At 42.4% G+C, this 18,793-nt stretch overlaps 1 protein-coding gene across 1 annotated transcript in view; it reads left to right on the top strand.

Annotated features, from left to right (window-relative positions):
- Nucleotides 1-18,793, top strand: part of LOC124798238 (WW domain-containing oxidoreductase) — a 153,851-nt gene that overhangs the window by 14,222 nt on the left and 120,836 nt on the right. Inside the window, exon 2 of the mRNA XM_047261552.1 lies at nt 8,481-8,545. Within this exon, the coding sequence (XP_047117508.1) occupies nt 8,481-8,545 (65 nt within the window). The remainder of the gene's footprint in view (nt 1-8,480; nt 8,546-18,793) is intronic.

The following is an 18,793-nucleotide window of genomic DNA, read 5'->3' as shown; positions in this document are numbered from 1 at the left end:
AAAAATAGACTATGGGGGTTTCATTTATGCGCCTGCACATCCATCGATCCTACGCCATCTAAATATAGTCCACCATCGTGGCATCCGTTTGGCTACTGGCACCTTTTTCACTAGCCCAGTTGAGAGTCTGTATGCAGAAGCTGCTGAACTACCACTGTCATACTGATGTCATGTTCTCCTCAGCAGACATGCATGCCCTTTGTCGGCCATGCCTGGCCACCCATCCTATACCTCCTCCTTCGATGACTCCTTTGACTGCCAGTATGGGGCAGGTCCTTATCTTTGTTACTTCCTGGAGTTCACTTCCAACTACTGCCCCAGCAGCTCAAATTCACACCACCTGCCACTTTCTTGATAGATGTGAACCCTTCACCACCTTGGCTTTGTGCAGTGGCCCATGTTCGTCTTGGACTTCATTCACTCCCTAAGGACACTGCTCCGAATTCTCACAAGTTTCTTGTCCGTCACATGGAACTTAGCGGTAGTACCTATGTGTACATTGATGGCTCTCAAACTGACCGTGGTGTTGGATGTGCCTTCATCATGGGCCCCAACTATTTCCGGTATCAGCTTCCTTAACACAGCTCTGTATTTACAGCAGAACTCTTTGCCCTGCTGCACTCAGTCCCTCCCTTAGTGCAACAGGTCCAACAAAGCTTCCACTTGTTCCCTCCTGATGGAGCCACTGTGATGTTTATGTGGGTCCCTGGTCATGTCTGTCTGACGGGAAACAAAGCTGCTGACACTGCTGCCAAGGCTGCAGCCCTCCTATCTCGGCCTACTAGTTCTTCCATTTCTTCCCACGATCTCGGTGTTGCCGACTGTCAGCAGGCGGTGTCCATTTGGCATCCCTTCATGGGAACAAGCTCCTGGGAATTAAACCTCTCCCAACTGCTTGGCTGACCTCCTTTCTGTTCTCTTGCAATGAGGAGATCATTTTAGCTAGGTTGCATATTGGGCACTGTTGTTTTAGCCATCGCCATGTGTTAAGTGGTAATCCCCAACACTGTGTGCTCATTGTCATCAACCTTTGATGATTTGCTAGTTCTTGACTGAATGCCCTTTTTTAACCACTATTCTAATTTATGTTTGCCATCTGAGTTATCGGTCGTTTTAGTGAATGACATACAGGCTGTTGACCATGTTTTATTTTTTATCCATCATAGCTATATGGTAAAGGACATTTAATCATTAGTTCAGGACCTCCACTGTCTCAATGGTGTATTTCATGGACCTTTATCAAAGAGGAAGTCCTTGTTTTTAGCTGTCTTTCCTTCTGTCAATTGGGCTTAACATGTAATCGCTTTTTACTCCTTTTTCATATTAATGTTCCAAGGTTCTGATATGGACGCATATCACCTTAGTTTTTTTACAACCTCCCTCCCCCCCCCCAAAAAAAAAAATAAAAATAAAAACAAACAAACATAACATTTTTAAGAATAATTTTCACTGTCAGTTAATATGGAATGAACACACAAAGTTACTAGCAAAAATAATGTCATCAGCATGTAATGCTCTGAGAATGTCATCAGTGTGTAACATCCAATGTCTTGTGGTGACACATTATTCCTATGTCCACTCAATTCTTATTTATGTAGGTATGGAACTCTTTTTTGAGGGTCAAAGTCACAAAACATGGAAGCAATTTTCAAACTGCAGAAAAAACCATAATAATAATAACTGAAGTTAGCACGCAGGCTCATAGTAAAGAATTATTTAAGAATCTGAGTATTAGTATGCATCAGCCAAGTGCATCTACTAATCTGTTGTGCATATGAAGGAAGACATAAATAAGTAAGTGATTCCACTGATAGTTCTGTACCTAATCACAGAACAGGATCCAGTTTGGACCCACATTTACCAAGGAAAAATGAACAAAAAACTTGAAATAATGTTTTCTATCATGGAATAAAATTGTATGATAAATTTCCCTAGAAGATTTGTTATATACATCTGTTTAAAAAGGACCAAGAGTAGGGATTAATAATAGAAGAAGACAGTTATGACACCCTGTCATCTTACAATACTTGATCACAATGTTTGTTTTTTTTTTTTTTTTACAAGACAATCATGTCCTATACTAAAGCCTTATCGTTCTCCTGAGCTCAACATCTCATTCATGGATTAGGCATGGATTAGGAGGAGAATGAGGATGGGGAACGGAGGGAGGTGGGTGGGAGTCGCTACTCAGTTTTCCAGATAGAGTGAAGCAAGGACCTGGGGTGTGGTAACATGTTTATAGTCCTGGGGACAGTTTTGTGGACAGACTGAAAGGAGTGTGAAGGGTTTAGTTACATGTTTGTGGTCATGAAGTTACTAGTGCATGTTCATAGCATGTGAGCAGTGATAGTGGAGAGAGAGACAAAGAAAAACTATTTTTTATGTTGTAAATAGAGTAAGGAAAGTTCTGGCAGAATGTAAATAATTTAGAAGTGAAGGAGACCACTCACCAAATAGCAGAAACGTTGACTTGTTGATAGGCACACATAAAAGGGACTGAAAACGTTGCTAGCTTTTGGAAGAAATCCTTTGATGAGCTCCACATTGTGGCCAAAAACAAATTTGACCACCTAGTAGCACAATATGCAGTTGAGCACACGTTCAACTTCAGTGGCTGCATCAAAAGCTGTGTTTTGTGTTGTGGCCTAGAGAGCCATGCCACTTAACATGCCCCAGATAGCAATAATAAATGAACTTCATTTACACTCATAAATTGAACACAACAAAACAGTCATTTGGACTCCAATCAACACTGCTTATTTCCTATCCACTGATAGCCACTGATGTACCTCTGAAGGCATCATGACAAGGGTGATGGCAGTGCAACCATATCAGTGGAAAGTGGTAGAGCTTGAGGACAGTCCAGAAGATAGGTCCCAGAGAAAGCAGAAGCTCATAGCTGGTCAGAGGTAGCGTGGCTACTGCAGAAAGATGGGCTCCATCGGCTGGGCCGAGGACATGTCTGTCGTAACCCGGGAGTGTGACTGAGTTGTGCACCAGCAAGCTATGGGTGCAACTGATGTCGGGCCCAAAATGGAAATCTTGGAGAATGTACCTTGGAATGGAGGCATCAGTGGCCAGTATGCTGAACTCAAATGACAGGTGGAGTGAAGATTTGGGCACAGCTTGTAGCAAAGACCTGAGCAGCTGGTGTGCAGAACTCAGGCGAGATGTGGGGGACTCAGGCTAGACATGGAGTGAAGGCTTTGGATGCGACTCAGAGCAAAGGCTGTTCTGGGAAAAGGGAGCTCCGATTCATGGACAGGCAAAATATGATCAGCACTTTCCCAGAGCAACTTGCAGTGTGAAATGGCCCTGGTCAGCTAAGTGGCATCCGTTACAGCTGCCCGGTGGAAAAATCCCACTGTCGTGATTGGGAGGCACGTGATCTGTGGTAGAAGAATTGATGCCCCCGATGACAGCACTAATTGTAGGGCCTCTAGCAGTGTGTTACCATGGTGGGTGCGGGAGGTGCAGTTGACAACAGAAGTGGTGTACTTATGTTATGGTTGTACTGTTTATCCCGCATCTCCATAGCAGGTATTGCTAGCAGCCTGTAGTACAGACCTGTGTTGCGTAATGGTGGATCCCAGGGGATATAATACCCCTTTTGCCTTAAAAAGAGGTGGAAAAGCCATCTCGAAGGTGAAGGGGCTGCCAGTGGGAGAAGATGCCATGTGATCAGTGGGGCAGAAGCACCTTCAGCGTGCTTTGGCGACCAATGAGGGGTCAATGCTTAATCAATGGTGGCAACCCAAGACACGCCAATGCTGGCTAGACATCCAGTATGGCATTGATGTGGACAACTCGAAAGGCTGTCATGTTTGGGGATCTGGAATTAAACAGACAGGCAGGGTGCTCATCGTTTAGGAAGGGAAACTGGCTGTCTGGATGCTGTGATGGATACACAACCAGGTGTGGCCCAGGGTTTTACATTGCAGCTTCCAAGAATACCCCACCAAATGCCACCGGAAAAGGATAGTACATGGGTACGATGACTCGACCAAGAGTGATATGGCAGAGGTGACAACATAGGAAAGGGAGAAGGAAGTGACGCAGAAAAAGTGACATTAATGTCGAGAAGGCTGGCGGTGGCAGTGGTGGCCAACAGCTCGTAACCTGCCAGTGGTGTCTAGGAGCAATGGACAAAAAGGCGTTTCCACGTGCACCCAACTTGACACTGTTGCAGTGACAGGGATGGCTACAAAGAAGCCTGGAGCAGCAAGGCTGCCTGCAGCTGGAAACATGGTGGTAGTGACAGTGGCTAGAGACTCATTTGAACCTGCAAACAGCATCAGGCACACCAGAGGAAAAGCGTCGCTTCAGGTCCCTACACGACACCAGTGCAGCAACAAGGATGGCTGCGGAGGGGTGGTTGCATCACGCGACAGGCGGGTGGGGCGCTGGCAGAAGCTGATAGGCTCAACTGAAAGTGACGGACTGGTGGTGCTCGCTAGCTGTTGATGCACCAGTGGGATGTCAGCTGGTTGATGATGGGCTTGGCTTGAAGTGGCAGCAGTGGCATCCTGTGATAGCAGCAACTGCACTGATATCGTCAAAGGTGGCGAGGCCATACTGAAATGGGACCTGATATTATGCTGAGAGAGAGAGACAGATAGAGAATATTTTTGCAGCTGCCATAATCCTCCTGACCGTAGTCTCCATAAACCCACTGGCCTCACACCTGCTATCCTACACTTTCCCCTTCTCTGTACTGTCTCCTCATCCCAATCCACACCTCCAAATCATGTTCATTGTATGATGCACCACACCAGTTCTGATACTGTGTATCAAATGTCTAGCTCATGCACCTGTCGCCCCTCTCTCCCACATTCCTTGCCAGCACATCTGCTGCCTCTCTCAGAGCTGCTAGCTACCCATCCCCAACTCCTCTTCCTGCTTCTACATCTACATCTACATTGATACTCCGCAAGCCACCCAACGGTGTGTGGCGGAGGGCACTTTACGTGCCACTGTCATTACCTCCCTTTCCTGTTCCAGTCGCGTATGGTTCGCGGGAAGAACGACTGTCTGAAAGCCTCCGTGCGCGCTCTAATCTCTCTAATTTTACATTCGTGATCTCCTCGGGAGGTATAAGTAGGGGGAAGCAATATATTCGATACCTCATCCAGAAGCGCACCCTCTCGAAACCTGGCGAGCAAGCTACACCGCGATGCAGAGCGCCTCTCTTGCAGAGTCTGCCACTTGAGTTTATTAAACATCTCCATAACGCTATCACGGTTACCAAATAACCCTGTGACGAAACGCGCTGCTCTTCTTTGGATCTTCTCTATCTCCTCCGTCAGACCGATCTGGTACGGATCCCACACTGATGAGCAATACTCAAGTATAGGTCGAACGAGTGTTTTGTAAGCCACCTCCTTTGTTGATGGACTACATTTTCTAAGCACTCTCCCAATGAATCTCAACCTGGTACCCGCCTTACCAACAATTAATTTTATATGATCATTCCACTTCAAATCGTTCCGCACGCATACTCCCAGATATTTTACAGAAGTAACTGCTACCAGTGTTTGTTCCGCTATCATATAATCATACAATAAAGGATCCTTCTTTCTATGTATTCGCAATACATTACATTTGTCTATGTTAAGGGTCAGTTGCCACTCCCTGCACCAAGTGCCTATCCGCTGCAGATCTTCCTGCATTTCGCTACAATTTTCTAATGCTGCAACTTCTCTGTATACTACAGCATCATTCGCGAAAAGCCGCATGGAACTTCCGACACTATCTACTAAGTCATTTATATATATTGTGAAAAGCAATGGTCCCATAACACTCCCCTGTGGCACGCCAGAGGTTACTTTAACGTCTGTAGACGTCTCTCCATTGATAACAACATGCTGTGTTCTGTTTGCTAAAAACTCTTCAATCCAGCCACACAGCTGGTCTGATATTCCGTAGGCTCTTACTTTGTTTATCAGGCGACAGTGCGGAACTGTATCGAACGCCTTCCGGAAGTCAAGAAAAATAGCATCTACCTGGGAGCCTGTATCTAATATTTTCTGGGTCTCATGAACAAATAAGGCGAGTTGGGTCTCACACGATCGCTGTTTCCGGAATCCATGTTGATTCCTACATAGTAGATTCTGGGTTTCCAGAAATGACATGATACGCGAGCAAAAAACATGTTCTAAAATTCTACAAGAGATCGACGTAAGAGATATAGGTCTATAGTTTTGCGCATCTGCTCGACGACCCTTCTTGAAGACTGGGACTATCTGTGCTTTTTTCCAATCATTTGGAACTCTCCGTTCCTCTAGAGACTTGCGGTACATGGCTGTTAGAAGGGGGGCAAGTTCTTTCGCGTACTCTGTGTAGAATCGAATTGGTATCCCGTCAGGTCCAGTGGACTTTCCTCTATTGAGTGATTCCAGTTGCTTCCCACCTTTTTCTCGTTCTACCCATTGCTCTTGACACAATCCCAACATCATTCCACCTGCCTAAATACCTTCCTGGCTCTCTCTCTGTGTGTGTGTGTGTGTGTGTGTGTGTGTGTGTGTGTTTTGAATTATCTTGTTCAAATTGTGTATAAACAAAAGAACGCTGTATAACAGACCAACTAGAGGCAGTGGGGTCATTAAGACTCTGACCTCATGTTTGAGAGAATGGAATTTACTCTGTGTGGTCATTCTGATGTAGGTTTTCTGTGGTTTTTTAAATCAGTTCAGCCAAATGCCAAGATCGTTCATTCAGAAGCACTATGGTCGTCTACCTGTCGTGTCCTCATCCAGATATATTCTGTCTGTGTGCATTTCAGCTAGTTATTTTCATTGTTTTATGATGACAAATTCTATATCATTATCAGATAATACATGGATGAATAAATAAATATTTCCATCTCTTACTGTGTATATTCTCATCCTTGCTAAAAGCTAAATATATGTGCTAATAAAAAGAAAATGAAAGTGCTCTTTTTGTAATTTATTCAGCTGTAACTGGGAAGATATTAGTAAATTGTCACCATTGAATAGAATTCTCAATACTGGAAAAAAATTTGGAGTCTTAGTCCCATTGCTGGATGATCAAAACAGCTTTATGGAATGAAGTAATCAATGTTTGAAGATGCAAAATGAAAATATGTGTGATATGAGGCCAATTCAGTAGAAACATTATAACTTTTAAGTATTGTTGAATAAGTGTTTTGAAGTGTTCTTCGCTTTTTCTAAATACGGTTGAGCTCCTAATTATTTGACCCCTTCATATACACCAAAGTATTTCCTCTGCAGCAGTGTGTGCAATGTATTGAAATCTCCTGGCAGATTAAAATTGTGTCAGACTGGTACTTGAACCCAGAACTGTGCCTTTCATGACTTACTGACTGAACTATCCAGGAACGAGTTGTGACCTGCTTTTACAGCTTGTCCTGCAAGTACCTCTCTTTTACTTTCTAGGCTTCTTAGATGCTCTGCTGCATACTTTGCTGGATTAATATTATCAGTAATAAAAGAATTACCCCCTGGGCAGTGATTGTTTTTTGAATGAACGTTTTACTCAGTAGCAAAGTACATGGCGTTTTTAAACTTTCTGCAAATTAAAACTGTGCTGAGACATCATTCAAAAGATTAATTCTGGAAACAATCTCTAGGCTGTGCTAAGCCATTTTTTTGTGTTATCCTTTTTTCCGGGGTACTTGTCCAGTAAGATATGCATGGCAACTTCTGTGAAGTCTGAAACTAATAGAACAGTATTGTCTCTGTAGCTGTTAAAACCAGCATGCTACCCAAATGTTTGGTGTTTCACTCTTCTCTCACAGAAGAACACTGATGACAGTTGGTGTCTTTGATGTGTATATAAGATATTCCACCCATATTCTCTCCACAATAAATAATTAAATTAATTAGTTAAATAAAATATTGAGAAATGGAAATTCAGTTCTTGTTCTCTCAATATGCAAGATCTTTGACCCCTCTCTCTGACATTGGAAAGGTAAAGGTCTGTCTTATGTCCTTTACCTTGCAAAATCCTGTTACTTCCTTTGTGTGTTTTTGAACTTTTCAAATTGAAGAACAACTTTGGTGGCATCAAATTGGTGTAACAGATCATAAAGTGTTACAAAGAAGTGTTCAGTTTTGAGAGCTCAGTTTAATGAATGTAAGGTTTTTGTAACTTCTCATTTGAAATTCTGTGGCTGACTTCAGTTTTCTGGTAGAATCCACCAACAGCTTTACCCTTGAGGTATGGCTGAAATGTAATTTCCAAGAATAATCTCAGAGACATCATTTCAGAGAAAGACTGCAAATACAGCATGCCTGACACACGCAGAATATGGTATTAACTCATTTTATTAGCAATCTACTTTCCTGATAATGCTTAACACAAATGGGTGGAACATGTCTGGTTGAAAACAAAATAAATCTTCTGTCTTCATTCTTACGTACATGATAAATATTGTGCACTTAATATATTGTTGCTTTTTTGTGTTTGGATTGTTTTTGTAATATAATTTTTTCATGCAGCCATGCAACAAAAGGAACGCAATGGACACACCCAAGGACAGGAAAGAAGAAAGTTGTGTCAGGAGGTTAGTGTGTCTGTTTTCATCATGTTGTGGAAAAATATGTTACAGTAGTCTTATATTGTGTTAGTCAAGAAAGAATGTCATTTTCTTTATTGCTCTCTTCACTTACACTATGCTTACTGCAGTTTTTTCAGTTCTTACTCTTCCACATTTTTGTGTAAGACATACAGGTATTCCATTATGATCTGTCATCTTCTGCTTATGTAATATTCTTAATGCTTATCTTTTTAATCGTAATAGCCTGAAATTGTTGTATTGATTTTTCTGCACATTCTTGACAGTACTTTATTGCTTGGAATCAGAAATTGGAGATATTTCTTTTTCGTAGGTACCAAGGACGGATTTCGTTCCGAGTGTTACTTCAGTTATTACTTCTTGTATTCCTTAAGTGTTTGCATGGTTTAAAGTGTTTCTCAACTCTTCAGAATTATGCTTCATACTTAGCTACTTCACCACTGCCAAAAGCGAATCATTACAATGTTTCAGAAATGCACAATGTTTCCATCATGCTATATGTTGTCATGTTGTTGCAGCTTCTGAAACTCTTAACTATTTATTGCTCTTGTGAAATAATGTGTTGTACTAAATGAACATCTTTATACAAAATAATTCATTTTGTTTCCATGGTGTGTATGACTGAAATACTGTGATAAGACTTGTTTTCCATAATCTGCAATTAACAATAAGCAAGTGAAAACATGTGACAATAAATTGATTAACAGTTCTGATTACATTCTTAGTGTCCATTGTACCCCAGTGTGATTAGTTGCCGGCCGGTGTGGCCGAGCGGTTCTAGGCGCTTCAGTCTGGAACCGCGTGACCGCTACGGTCGCAAGTTCGAATCCTGCCTCGGGCATAGATGTTTGTGATGTCCTTAGGTTAGTTAGGTTTAAGTAGTTCTAAGTTCTAGGGGACTGATGACCTCAGCTGTTGAGTCCCATTGTGCTCAGAGCCATTTGAACCATTTTTTGTGATTAGTTCACCATTTATATAAAGGATTAGGCAAGTAGATATATAGCTATCTGCGGCTGTTTATGGATGATGCAGTTATGTATGACAATATATCATTATGAATGTGTTACAAGATGCAAGAAGGTCCCAATTTCATCGGTGCTTGGCACAAAGGTTACGGTAGTTGCCGACCCTCAACAACAAATAAGTGTAATGTATTACATGTAAACAAACATAAAGCCCCACATTTTTAGTTTATGCAATTGACATGTGTCTCTGAAAATCAGTGACATTTGTCAGGTATTGGGTAGTATCTGTCCTGAGTCTTTTGAAGGGGAATATCTACATAAGTGTAGCCATGGGGAGGGGCAGATGCTGAATTAGGGTTTATTGGAAGAATCCGAAGGAGATGTAATTCACATATGATGGATGTTGCAGTCAGTGAGTGTGCATTACCATTATGGTGAAAGTAGAGAAATTTAGGTATATGCAAAAGGAAAATAAATACTTTCTGCTCTCTCAACACACACAATGTTTGAACATAATTATAAGCTGGGAAAATTATTTAGGTGCACCAAGTACCCAGTGCAGCATACCATTTCATGGCTTACAGGGTACCCCAGGAGGAATAGTCAGTATTCAGAGGTATAATAGGCTCAATCATCCAAAGCAAAAAGCTTTAGTAAACATGGGCTTTAAAATGCCTTAAGAACTTTGAGCACTTGTTCATCTTCGCTACTAAACAAGTTCTCACAACTCTTAAGGTCTGAGAGATTTGCAATAAATGAACACTAAGTAAGGGGGTCAGTGTCACAGAGTACTCTCTACAAAAGCTAATTGGGATTCCATCTGAATCTGGCAACTTATTTGTTTTGAGGTCTTTCAGTTACTTCCCTGTGCCAGGGATGCCTATTTCTATGTCCTTCATGCAGAAGTCCGTGTGACAGTCAGACAATGGTTTATTGGTATGATTCTCCTGTGTGAATGATTAAGCACAGAATTTAAAATGTCAGTTTTCCTTTTGCTGTCATCTGCCTTCAGACTGGTCAACAAGTGACTGGATGTAAGCCTTCAGTCTGCTTAGTGATTTTATGTATGACCAGAATTTTCTCAGCAAGATGTTTGCTAAGGTATGATAGTGGAAGCTGTTGTATAATTCCCACATACATTGTCTTTTGGACACAGAAATTTCTACATGCTTTTGCCTGTCAACGTTTCCACATTCTTTCTTGAACCAAGAGTGCAATGGTTTCTGTTTCTTTAGCATTTTATGAGTTCGATCATTAAACCATGGAGGGTCTATCCCACCCTTAATACATTTACTTTGCGTGTACACCTCCAAAGTGCGACAGTTCGAACTTCCTCAACATCCATCGCACGGGAAGTAAGTGATGTCTAAGTGGGATGCTAACAACTGCTTATCTGCTTTTCCTTGCATAAATACTCAGGTAGCCTTCTTGATGGATTTATGAACTTTATTAACTGTCGTCACTATGATAGCATGATCACCAATCCTTGTCGATAAGGTCTGGATTGTTTGTAGCTACTGGGTCTAAAATACGCACATCAAAAAAAGTTTTGCATCACCTCAGTTCCAAGAGCTCTGGAACCTGTACAGGAAATCAGAATAGAGATCAACATAGACATTATTTCCGTCCTTTTTATTGCTCATGAAAACCACACATGGTATGTTCTACCACCAGAGGTGGTGGTCCAGATTGCTGTACACACCGGTACCTATAATACCCAGTAGCACGTCCGCTGGCATTGATGCATGCCTGTATGCATCGTGGTTTACTATCCACAAGTTCATCAAGGTACTGTTGGTCCAGATTGTCCCTCTCCTCAACAGCAGTTCAGTGTAAATCCCTCAGAATGGTTGGTGAGTCACATCGCCCATAAACAGCCCTTTTCAATCTATCCCAGGCATTTTCGATAGGGTTCATGTCTGGAGAACATGCTGGCCATTCTATTCGAGTGATGTCATTATCCTGCAGGAAGTCATTCACAAGATGTGCTTGATAGGGGTGCGAATTGTTGTCCATAAAGACAAATGCCTCGCCAATATGCTGCCAGTCAGAGGATGGCATTCACATATCGTACAGCCATACAGCGCCTTACATGACCACCAGTGGCATACGTTGGCCCCACATAATGCCACCCCAAAACAGCAGGGAGCCTCCATTTTCCTGCACTCACTAGACAGTGTGTCTAAGGCGTTCAGCTAGACCGGGTTGCCTCCCAACACGTCTCTGATGATTGTCTGGTTGAAGGCATATGCGACAGTCATCGGTGAAGAGAACGTGATGACAATCCTTTGTGGTCCATTCAGCATGTTGTTGGGCCCATCTGTACCTTGCTGCATGGTGTCATGGTTTCAAAGATCGACCTCACCATGGACGTCGGAAGTGAAGTTGGCACATCATGCAGCATATTGCACACAGTTTGAGTTGTAACACGATGTCCTGTGGCTGCTTGAAAAGCATTGTTCAACATGGTGGTGTTGCTGTCAGGATTCCTCTGAGCCACAATCTGTAGGCAGCAGTCATCCACTGCAATAGTAGCTCTTGGGCGGCCTGTGTGAGGTTGTTATGGAGAGTGCCTGTCTCTCTGTATCTCCTCCATGTCCAAACATCATCACTTTGGTTCACTCCAAGATGCCTGGACACTTCCCTTGTTGATAGCCCTTCCTGGCACAAAATAACAATGCTGATGTTATCAAACCATGGTATTGACTGTCTAGGCATGATTGGACTACAGACAACACGAGGCATGTACCTCCTTCCTGGTGAAATGACTGGAACTGATCGGCCGTCGGACCCCCTCCATCTAAGAGGCACTGCTCATGCATGGTTGTTTACAACTTTGGGTGGGTTTAGTGACATCTCTGAACAGTCAAAGGGACTGTGTCTGTGATACAATATCCATAGTCAACATCTATCTTCATGAGTTCTGGGAACCGGGGTGATGCAAAACTTTTTTTTATGTGAGTATTTCCATTGTGTGTGGGTTGTCAAAATAGTTGTTCAAGGTAGTTTTCAGGAAACATGTTCAAAAGTACTTCACAACACTATCTGTCTGTACACTGCAGTGAATCCAGAGACATGCCAGCCTATACTACGTAGATTAAAAGTCACCTCCAGCTAGTACTGCGTGATCTAGGTATTTCTGCACTATTGAGTGTAGACTTCCCTTGAATGATTCTACAAGTGTCACATAAGAATCAGGTGGGTGGTGAAACCAATTGATTAACTTGAGTTTACCTAGGCCTGCTACTTGCGTCCACATGACTTCACACTCGGAGTCAATTTCGATCTTGATAGAGAGAATATTATTTCAACAGCAATGAATGCTCCCCCTCCTATGGCATCTAATCTGTCTTTTTGATGTACACTCTATGCGTTACTAAATAATTTGGAGCTTTCCACTTAGTGTTCCTAGAATAATATGAGCAGTAACTTCAAGAACTTTATTATGAATACTTTAACAATTTGCTGTTAAAATTTTGACAGTTGAAGTTTACCTTCCTTATAAGAAGTCTGATTTCACTCTCTGTAAACTGACTGGTGAGCTTTCATCAGAGGCACTCAAACTACCACCTAGCCTAAAAAAAAACCATGTGCACTCCACAAGTACTCTGCTAACCAAGTAGCTGCTTCCTTTGTGTAGTGTACTCCTAATCTATCAGGGGGTATACTATAATCCCTCACCACATAATATGAGTCTACACATCTGCAGCAAAGATCATCATGGAATCACTGGAGGCTTTGGTTGAGACCCGTCACTTGGCTCCAAACCAAAGGACCCCTATCAGCTTTAGGAATGATGCTGCAAGTTGTGAGCTCTACTTGCACCCTACATGGGAGGCCACCAGTCTGCACCCCTTCTACTAGATGCCTGTACGAACTGAGGATAGCTTTGGAGCCCAAGTGACAGATGTCATTGGTGCCAACACGAACTGCAACTTACAGACAATTGCGCCCTGCACGCTCGATTGCTGCAGGCAGGGCCCCTCCAAATCTCTTATGAGGCCCCCGGCAGACATACTGAGTGCCAGCCCAGGACCCTATTTTCCTTAAGGGCTTCTTAATGCACCTAACATTCAAGCTTCTGATAACTAGTGAGCCCTCCACCTTGTGCCTACTCGGAGCCAGAGCCTGCCGAAGGAATGGCCACTTGTCCGCTCACTGAGTGAATGGGTGAGGCCAGACAGCCAGCCTCCACATTGACTATCCACCATAATCACCATGAATATGTTACAATCTGCAACTCATCATGTGGTGAGCATGAACCCCTTGCAATGGGTACACTGCAAGGTGCCTTGGTAGCAGAGCACGTGAGCGAAACAAGTGACACCTGAGTTGTCCCATGCAATGTGCCAGATGCTCTGCTACCACTATACCCAGAGGCAGCAGCCTGCAGGTGGCTGACCATTGCCATAAGCGTCTCCAGCTGCATTCACATACTGCGTCCAGCTCCTCCTGCACCCGCCTACAGCATGCACACACACTATCTGTGGTGTGCGTACTGTAAGACCCTCAGTACACACACCATCAGATTATTTGACTTGTCGCTCTAACGAAGTAGGCGTCAGCAATATGTCTCGTGGTCTTATCGTGTCGTGTTTATCTTCTGCCGTTAGATCAGACGATAGAAATGCCACTTGCATGCTTAGAGTAGCAGATTGATGGTGACCAACTTTAAACAGAACTTGATTAATTTTCACAAACATTTATTAAAATAATAACTAGCATGAAAATTACTTAACTTGGTTCTGGATGCTATTAACAATTGACAATCTGAAGTTCCTTTGGTATTAGTATGTTAATCTTATTCTCACATATATCTCTGATACTTGACAAAAGTGTCTATACATTTATCTTCAAGGCTATGTACAGGAATATGGTAATCTTATTAGGTGCAGACTGAAACTTGACTACAGACTGGTACAGACAAATGTAGAACTCGTACAGACTAATGCAGACTGGTACAGACTGGTGCAGACAAATGCAGACTGACTAATTGGAGGTCTGTACACTCATTATAATACCTTGCGCGTTCATTTATCACTGCGCGAGTGTGATCCGTGAGGAGAAAAGGTTCTACGTTAGCAGCAATCTCATTGGCTGCGTTACATATTAATACGCGGATCGGCGGAAGCAGAATTTGGTCCGTGTCTATGGCAACGCCACCTCATAGTGCGGAGACGGATGAGTGCTGCGCCTGCACTGTTGTGCTTAGCGGGGCACGCTCTAGTGGAAAAGTTGTGTACACGCTGACTACGTGTAACTATGTACACAACACTATCCATCCTACTAACTTAAGATTTAAACAGTGAAACAAACAGAAAAAGCTTAAATATCTGCCTTGCGAGCCTCCTGAAGGTTCACCAATGGAGGCTGGTAGCTGACTATGTTGTGGCGAATGGTTATTGGCTATCCAGAAGGAACAAACAAATGACTACTGTGCTGCAGACTGCACGAATATACACATTACCATTATTGAAACACAATACAACACCTCTCAATTACATGAATCTATGAATGAAACTATGCAGGCACATAAAAATATAAAAGTATTTAAAAATTAAACTGTGAACACAACAGGAAAGCTAAATATTAAACTTGCTAGTGTCCTGGTGCTTCACCAGCAGAGGCTGATGGCTGACTTCTGTATCAGGTGTATCAACAAACTATGAAATTTGATCAAAGCAGTTTGCTGTGTTGTCGGAAACATGCAAAAGGTATCAAGACGTGCATCAAATTGGCAACTGTGTGCCATTTATTTGAACCATGGACCTTGCCGTTGGTGGGGAGGCTTGCGTGCCTCAGCGATACAGATAGCTGTACCGTAGGTACAACCACAACGGAGGGGTATCTGTTGAGAGGCCAGACAAACGTGTGGTTCCAGAAGAGGGGCAGCAGCCTTTTCAGTAGTTGCAAGGGCAACAGTCTGGATGATTGACTGATCTGGCCTTGTAACAATAACCAAAACGGCCTTGCTGTGCTGGTACTGCGAACGGCTGAAAGCAAGGGGAAACTACGGCCGTACGTTTTCCCGAGGGCATGCAGCTTTACTGTATGATTAAATGATGATGGCGTCCTGTTGGGTAAAATATTCGGGAGGTAAAATAGTCCCCCATTCGGATCTCCGGGCGGGGACTACTCAAGAGGATGTCGTTATCAGCAGAAAGAAAACTGGCGTTATACGGATCGGAGAGTGGAATGTCAGATCCCTTAATCGGCCAGGTAGGTTACAAAATTTAAAAAGGGAAATGGATAGGTTAAAGTTAGATATAGTGGGAATTAGTGAAGTTCGGTGGCAGGAGGAACAAGACTTCTGGTCAGGTGACTACAGGGTTATAAACACAAAGTCAAATAGGGGTAATGCAGGAGTAGGTTTAATAATGAATAGGAAAATAGGAATGCGGGTAAGCTACTACAAACAGCATAGTGAACGCATTATTGTGGCCAAGATAGATACGAAGCCCACGCCTACTACAGTAGTACAAGTTTATATGCCAACTAGCTCTGCAGATGACGAAGAAATTGAAGAAATGTTTGATGAAATAAAAGAAATTATTCAGGTAGTGAAGGGAGATGAAAATTTAATAGTCATTGGTGACTGGAATTCGAGTGTAGGAAAAGGGAGAGAAGGAAACGTAGTAGGTGAATATGGATTGGGGCTAAGAAATGAAAGAGGAAGCCGCCTGGTAGAATTTTGCACAGAGCACAACTTAATCATAGCTAACACTTGGTTTAAGAATCATGATAGAAGGTTGTATACATGGAAGAACCCTGGAGACACTAAAAGGTATCAGATAGATTATATAATGGTAAGACAGAGATTTAGGAACCAGGTTTTAAATTGTAAGACATTTCCAGGGGCAGATGTGGACTCTGACCACAATCTATTGGTTATGACCTGTAGATTAAAACTGAAGAAACTGCAAAAAGGTGGGAACTTAAGGAGATGGGACCTGGATAAACTGAAAGAACCAGAGGTTGTACAGAGTTTCAGGGAGAGAATAAGGGAACAATTGACAGGAATGGGGGAAAGAAATACAGTAGAAGAAGAATGGGTAGCTTTGAGGGATGAAGTAGTGAAGGCAGCAGAGGATCGAATAGGTAAAAAGATGAGGGCTAGTAGAAATCCTTGGGTAACAGAAGAAATATTGAATTTAATTGATGAAAGGAGAAAATATAAAAATGCAGTAAATGAAGCAGGCAAAAAGGAATACAAACGTCTCAAAAATGAGATCGACAGGAAGTGCAAAATGGCTAAGCAGGGATGGCTAGAGGACAAATGTAAGGATGTAGAGGCGTATCTCACTAGGGGTAAGATAGATACTGCCTACAGGAAAATTAAAAAGACTTTTGGAGATAAGAGAACCACTTGTATGAACATCAAGAGCTCAGATGGAAACCCAATTCTAAGCAAAGAAGGGAAAGCAGAAAGGTGGAAGGAGTATATAGAGGGTCTATACAAGGGTGATGCACTTGAGGACAATATTATGGAAATGGAAGAGGATGTAGATGAAGATGAAATGGGAGATACGATACTGCGTGAAGAGTTTGACAGAGCACTGAAAGCCCTGAGTCGAAACGAGGCCCCCGGAGTAGACAACATTCCATTGGAACTACTGACGGCCTTGGGAGAGCCAGTCCTGACAAAACTCTACCATCTGGTGAGCAAGATGTATGAAACAGGCGAAATACCCTCAGACTTCAAGAAGAATATAATAATTCCAATCCCAAAGAAAGCAGGTGTTGACAGATGTGAAAATTACCGAACAATCACTTTAATAAGCCACAGCTGCAAAATACTAACACGAATTCTTTACAGGTGAATGGAAAAACTAGTAGAAGCCGACCTCGGGGAAGATAAGTTTGGATTCCGTAGAAATACTGGAACACGTGAGGCAATACTGACCTTACGACTTATCTTAGAAGAAAGATTAAGGAAAGGCAAACCTACATTTCTAGCATTTGTAGACTTAGAGAAAGCTTTTGACAATGTTGACTGGAATACTCTCTTTCAAATTCTAAAGGTGGCAGGGGTAAAATACAGGGAGCGAAAGGCTATTTACAATTTGTACAGAAACCAGATGGCAGTTATAAGAGTCGAGGGACATGAAAGGGAAACAGTGGTTGGGAAGGGAGTAAGACAGGGTTGTAGCCTCTCCTTGATGTTATTCAATCTGTATATTGAGCAAGCAGTAAAGGAAACAAAAGAAAAATTTGGGGTAGGTATTAAAATCCATGGAGAAGAAATAAAAACTTTGAGGTTTGCCGATGACATTGTAATTCTGTCAGAGGACTTGGAAGAGCAGTTGAACGGAATGGATGGTGTCTTGAAGGGAGGATATAAGATGAACATCAACAAAAACAAAACGAGGATAATGGAATGTAGTCGAATTAAGTCGGGTGATGTTGAGGGTATTAGATTAGGAAATGAGACACTTAAAGTAGTAAAGGAGTTTTGCTATTTGGGGAGCAAAATAACTGATGATGGTCGAAGTAGAGAGGATATAAAATGTAGACTGGCAATGGCAAGGAAAGCGTTTCTGAAGAAGAGAAATTTGTTAACATCGAGTATAGATTTAAGTGTCAGGAAGTCATTTCTGAAAGTATTTGTATGGAGTGTAGCCATGTATGGAAGTGAAACATGGACGGTAAATAGTTTGGACAAGAAGAGAATAGAAGCTTTCGAAATGTGGTGCTACAGAAGAATGCTGAAGATTAGATGGGTAGATCACATAACTAATGAGGAAGTATTGAATAGGATTGGGGAAAAGAGGAGTTTGTGGCACAACTTGACTAGAAGAAGGGATCGGTTGGTAGGACATGTTCTGAGGCATCAAGGGATCACCAATTTAGTATTGGAGGGCAGCGTGGAGGGTAAAAATCGTAGGGGGAGACCCAGAGATGAATACACTAAGCAGATTCAGAAGGATGTGGGTTGCAGTAGGTACTGGGAGATGAAGCAGCTTGCACAGGATAGAGTAGCATGGAGAGCTGCATCAAACCAGTCTCAGGATTGAAGACCACAACAACAACAACAACAACAATTCTCATTTCAGTTCAATCTGTATTGTTTTATTTTATTTTATTGTATTTTATGTTTCCCTCCTGAACCATAATTTGGTCATTTGCTTCTGAAGCTCTAACCATTTGTGTGTGTGTGTGTGTGTGTGTGTGTGTGTGTGTGTGTGTGTGTGTGTCATTGTCAACCAGAGATTACTTCGCTGCTCGTTGAGAAACAATATACTTCGTAATGGATAATTGTTAAGCCAGTTCT

Source organism: Schistocerca piceifrons, chromosome 5, assembly GCF_021461385.2.
Source record: "Schistocerca piceifrons isolate TAMUIC-IGC-003096 chromosome 5, iqSchPice1.1, whole genome shotgun sequence".
Taxonomy (NCBI): Eukaryota; Metazoa; Arthropoda; class Insecta; order Orthoptera; family Acrididae; genus Schistocerca; species Schistocerca piceifrons.
This window is presented reverse-complemented; position numbering and strand designations above follow the sequence as displayed.